This window comes from Zea mays, chromosome 4, assembly GCF_902167145.1.
Source record: "Zea mays cultivar B73 chromosome 4, Zm-B73-REFERENCE-NAM-5.0, whole genome shotgun sequence".
NCBI classification, from domain to species: domain Eukaryota; kingdom Viridiplantae; phylum Streptophyta; class Magnoliopsida; order Poales; family Poaceae; genus Zea; species Zea mays.
Window position 1 is genome coordinate 6,861,019 of NC_050099.1, and position 5,135 is coordinate 6,866,153.

General features: G+C 41.9%; 1 protein-coding gene across 5 annotated transcripts; it reads right to left on the minus strand.

Moving 5' to 3' along the window:
* Positions 1 to 359: 359 nt before the first annotated feature.
* On the minus strand, positions 360 to 4,832 carry LOC103652785 (saposin B domain-containing protein). Of its 5 annotated transcripts, XM_023302331.2 has the most exons (8): positions 4,772 to 4,832; positions 3,472 to 4,535; positions 3,109 to 3,228; positions 2,143 to 2,351; positions 1,723 to 1,920; positions 1,570 to 1,629; positions 1,008 to 1,022; positions 461 to 843 (listed from the first exon to the last, which is right to left on the minus strand). In XM_023302331.2, exons 3-8 carry the CDS (start codon positions 3,191 to 3,193, stop codon positions 835 to 837), a joined length of 576 nt encoding a protein of 191 aa, XP_023158099.1. In that variant the 5' UTR covers positions 3,194 to 3,228; positions 3,472 to 4,535; positions 4,772 to 4,832; the 3' UTR covers positions 461 to 834. The 5 variants fall into 5 exon arrangements, with proteins under 5 accessions (XP_008677980.1, XP_023158099.1, XP_023158096.1 ...); XM_008679758.4 differs by lacking the exon at positions 1,008 to 1,022 and having other exon boundaries at positions 360 to 843; XM_023302328.2 differs by lacking the exons at positions 461 to 843; positions 1,008 to 1,022 and having other exon boundaries at positions 1,209 to 1,629.
* Positions 4,833 to 5,135: the final 303 nt, after the last annotated feature.

Here is a 5,135-nt window from a genome sequence, read left to right on the forward strand (position 1 = left end):
GTGGGGGAGCAGGTGAAGCGACACCTAGACTACAAATATAATTATTGTTTATCGCTAAACACTAAGTTACGTGTGATCTGGTGGTTAGCCCCAAATTTCTAGAGCAAAGGGGCGTGAGTTTGAGTGCTCGCTCTGTACTATTTTTTGTGTGCGCTGTGCGGACACTGGCCATGGAGAGTGTAAAACCGTGGTAGCACCAGATGCCCACGTTAGGTTCTTAATAGATTACTAAGTTATGCCCGTGCGTGGCAATGACACAATCATCACGAGAAGTATTTGTTGTTATGTAAAAACTTTGTTTGCTGGCCAAATAAAAATTAGAAGGGACGAGCTGGTCGTTCAAAGTTCTATAGACAATCTAAAGAAAATGTGAGCAACTTACATTTGTTACTAAAAGAAGCTAGATCAGTATACAGCTCCAGGTTGCTCCAGAACCAAATTATTGGAATGACAGGTCTTCTCAGAGAAGCGTACAACATTAACCATGGACCCGTATCTTAAAACAACAATATTTCCAATCAAATTGAAGTGGCTAAGACGCCTTCACGAGGTCAAAGACAGCGATGAATGGCATCAGACGGACCCTCCACTTCGATGATAACTCTCACCACCTCTCCCTTGTCGTCCTCCATGATGTGAAGCATCTGCCCATCGGGTTGTCCCTGATGATCAACGCGTAGAGCTTGCTATCGATATGCATCAGGTAGTGGTACTTGGCAGGGATTGGGAAGCTGAGCAAAAACTTCCTCAGCTTGACATGGCAGCTCATTAGCCGAGGATACATACTTCTCCGACAGTGGATCGCCACCCAGAACTCGCCCTTCTGGTTCGTCCTCACATTGTCTGGGAATCCATGCAAGATAGCAAAAATATCCACAATGCCAACCTTCAGACCTTTCAACCATTATCTGCTCAACCTATCTTAGAAGAGCACAAGTATTGAGTACATAGTATCATAAAGCTCAAATAAGAAAGCTTAAATCAAATGTAGGAAAGAGAATGCGCACCTGCAACAATATCGTCTAAATGCTTCATTCACTAATCAAAATACAATGTGTTGTACTGAAACTTTCCTCAAATCACAGGGACAGAGCACCAATCGAAGAGGACTGGGACCAACTTGGGTCCTCACAGATATTATTAACCAGTGCAGGGTAGTTGCTTCTAAAACTTAACCCTCTTGTCGTTAATTTGACAAAATGTAAACATAGAGAATCACATCAACTGCCAGCTTGCTAAAATATAATTAGTACATGTTGTTTGATAATCATTGAATCTGAGAACGACACTCCTGTTCTACCCCTCAAGAAAGAATTACTGGAGTTAATTTTCCCTTGCAACAACTGGGAGATATGAATGGTAAAGAAGAGATGATGAAAAAAAGTAGAGTATCTTTGCAACAACTATGATATTGTTAACTAATAAGGGTCTCGGACTGTTTCCAAAATCTAAAGTAGTAAGGGTAACCAATACAGCTGAGGAAACACTCTTAAGAACCTCATTAAGGAAGAGGACGAGCTCACCTTTTGCACAGAATCACAAGGACAGAGGAAGAGCCAAAAAGCCTACCTGCTGGACGTGACCTTCGATCTTATTGCACTCCTTGACAAGAATCTGAATTATCTCAAACTGCAGACACACAACACAACCAAGCCAAAATGTCAGGCACACAGGATGACAACTCATGTCGGGGAACACGGTAAATGTCGCAAGAGCTATTACCTCCGCATCTGGATCTTTCAGTTTGGACATGATTTCATCGAGCAGATGGTGGCAGAACACACACGTGCTGTCACTTCCCACACCAGAGAGAAGAGCCGTGTCCCTGCACAGGCCATACCGTTTGCAGAACGCTTCCGGTCTGATCTCCGTGATCTTGGCAAACAGGAGAGTCGCATAAGAGTCCATCAGCTCGACACACTGCGGAGATAGGGAAGTTGTTAGAGAAAAACTACAATAAACCCACGTAGTACTACTATTTCATATCAGGCAGCACCTTCCCAGCACGGTATATAGACACGTAGTATGGGAATAAAATGTTTATGCATATCTTGCAACCACAGCAGTGTTTTAGTTTTCTACAATACATACACATCTAGTTATATATAAGAATAATAAAGAAAATATGTTCAAGATGATCACCTTCTGTTCAAAGGAGAATGATTGGGAGCAAGCATCATGAAGGAACTCCATGATCCTGTCCTGTGTCTGTTCCTTGCCGAGATAAGTGACGGCTTCGCTCGTGAAGTTTTCACAGGCCGAGCATAGTCCGCTGCCACTCTTGAGACGGGCAGGAATCTTGGTTGAAGAAATCTGTTCCTTCAAGGCTGAGCCATGATGCGGGAGCTCGACTGTGCAAGATGAAGAACAAGTGAGAAAGCAGTAAGGGCTTCTTTGGATCGCAGGAATTTTACATGAATGATATAGGAATTTCACAGAAATTAGTTCAAAAACACAGGGAAAATACAGGATTCAGAAAATTATCCTTTGATCCAAAGGAGACCTAAAGGGTTTGGGTATGATCCAATCTGGAGGCAAAAGATCCAGTGCTACTAATAAGGAAGGGGTGTTTCATGGGTTGCAGTGGACGGATGCCGTGATGAGCGAGCCTATGTTATGTTATGTTATTTGGTACATAGCAACTGGGATAGGAGGATCAGAAAATAAACATGCTCATTTTCAGCTTGTTTGGTACTCGTGTTGATAAGTACCCTATAAATATCTAATACGACCGATGGTGATTATGGTTTCGCAGCAAAGCTGTCTCTACTCTGCAGCAGCTATCCTTTCTTATCCCTTATCAGTGCAAATCCCAGCCTAAGTGGGTAAATCAACTCAACGGTGCTGATATGACCGGAGTCCCAGAGTTTCAGAGGAGAGGTGGTACTCGTGTTGATAATTGCCCTATAAATATCTAATACGACCGATGGTGATTATGGTTTTGCAGCAAGGCTGTCTCCACTCTGCAGCAGCTATCATATCTATCCCCTATTTCTCACAATGCAAACGGTGTAATCTACAGTGCAAATCGACAGCCTAAGTGGGTAAATCAACTCAACGGTGCAAATCCAGAGTGATGACTGATGAGAACATAACACAATCTGTTACCAGCATCGTGGGCATGTGCTGCAGGTCCACAGGCCGCGGCGAGCAGCAAGAGGAGCGTGAGACAGAAAGGCGCTTTGGAACCCATCCGTATGGCGAACTCGCGATGCTTTCCTTCTCAACCTGCCATGGGAAGAAATATACTATGACATACAGTATAGAGCTTCAGATTTTTTTAAAAAAATCAAGTGAATTTCGGTTAACCAGGAACAAAGGAAGCGGGCCAATCAGTCAAGCAACCAACCGATCAAACAAGGGGAAGAACCCCCAGCAACCGCTGGCGAGGTTGCAGATTCCGGGCTGGGTGCTAGGGTAGGGAACAAAAAATAAATACAGTGATCTGAAGAGGAGGAAAGGTTGCCTGACCTGGAGGTCGGCACGGAGCCAATCGAATTGAGGAGCAGCGAGGACGCGGAAGGAACAAGCGGTGGCGATTTCCTGCCCTTTTTTCCGGCTCTCTTTCCGGGCGGTCGTTACTTGTCGCTGATGCATAATCTTCAATCTAGACACCAATATCAGGGAGATAGCAAGATGAAAATAAACTTGCCTGGCTCGTCTCCCTGGTGGTTGACGGTTTGCTACTTATCTCTGATGATTAGTCACACCACCACGGCACCGCCACAGCAGAAACGTGGCAGAGCAGATGTCGCACTACAGCCTACCTTTCTTCGACACATAAAAGTCAGGGATTTGGTGAACTTTGTATCCAGCTGCTAGAATCACAGTCACCCACTATCAGGGCTTGCTAAAATGTATGTTTGAACATGAAGATAAAATGTATGTTTGAACATGACGGTTTGCTACTGGTAATTAGCCTTATACTAAGATCACATTTCTACTAAGTACTAACACTTAATCCAAAATCTTGATGATTAAAAAACTCATGTTTCAATGAAACGACTCCCATCCTAAAGTGGTGTATAGTAGTTCAAATGAAAATAGAGCCTTTGCAAGCATCACCATACCTATAATGGACTAAGATTAACTGGAACTATCTATCCATTTTGTGTGCTTTTGGAAGCAGAAGAGCAAGCAAATAATCTTGCTAGCAAAGATCCAAATTCAGAAAGAACATTTAGTCACTGATGGCCACTCCAATTTTTTTTGTGGAATTACCAAAAAATGTACCGATTAGAGGACCACTCCACTCTAGATTGTACAAATCAAGGAGGACTTACCGGACAGATTCATTGACCTCTGAATGATCAACCAATGTATTAAGAAATAGAAATACTTACCCTTCATTGATCAGATTCATTGACCTGGCAGGAAATTGTTGTACACAAATTTATATTTAATAGATGTCATCTAAGTAGAAAGCAAAAGATATTTGCTATTATAGAGCCTTATCGGTGTCGGTGTCGGTGTCGAGCTTGTACCAAAATAATGTTTCACCTCCTCCGCCATTGCAACATAGGTCGGAAACATTCCTAACAAACAGCTATGTAAGTGCTCTAAACAATCCATAATAAGTATGCATATATTGCCATTTTGTAATTCAGCTCCCTCGTTGAGGAAAACTTGATGTCCAGCCATTCTAATCCACATTTGTAAGATCACTAATAAAAATAATAAAAATATGCATGTTTTAATGAACATATGAACCGGCCATAATCTCATTGTTGGCAATGCAAATTGCCTATTTCGATTGATCAGAAGAGGGTACCTGTATTTCGATTGATCAGAAGAGGGCAATGCAAATTGCCTATTTCGATTGATCAGAAGAGGGTACCTGTATAACAAGAAACAGACATGCATGTTTTAATGAACATAAGCAAACGGGCACATAAGATCACTAATGAAAATAATAAAAATAACGAGGTAAGCAAACGGGCACATACCTACTGACTATTAGGAATAAGACATATATTGCTAACAAGGTGTATTTATGTTGTAATTCAGCTTACATAGTCGTGAGCGCCTTTTTCTAAACTTATGTATGATACAATCTATAATTCACCAGTATGCATATATAGGAATGTCGAGCTGCATACTTATCAATAATTCAGTCAGAAATTTTCAAGAAAACA

Coding starts and splice junctions, on each gene's coding strand:
- LOC103652785 (XM_023302328.2), bottom strand. CDS start 3,193: ATGGGTTCCAAAGCGCCTTTCTGTCTCACGCTCCTCTTGCTGCTCGCC. Junction 1,921..2,142: donor CATTCTCCTTTGAACAGAAG/GTGATCATCTTG, acceptor CTATCTCCGCAG/TGTGTCGAGCTGATGGACTC. Junction 1,630..1,722: donor TGAAAGATCCAGATGCGGAG/GTAATAGCTCTT, acceptor GTGTGTCTGCAG/TTTGAGATAATTCAGATTCT.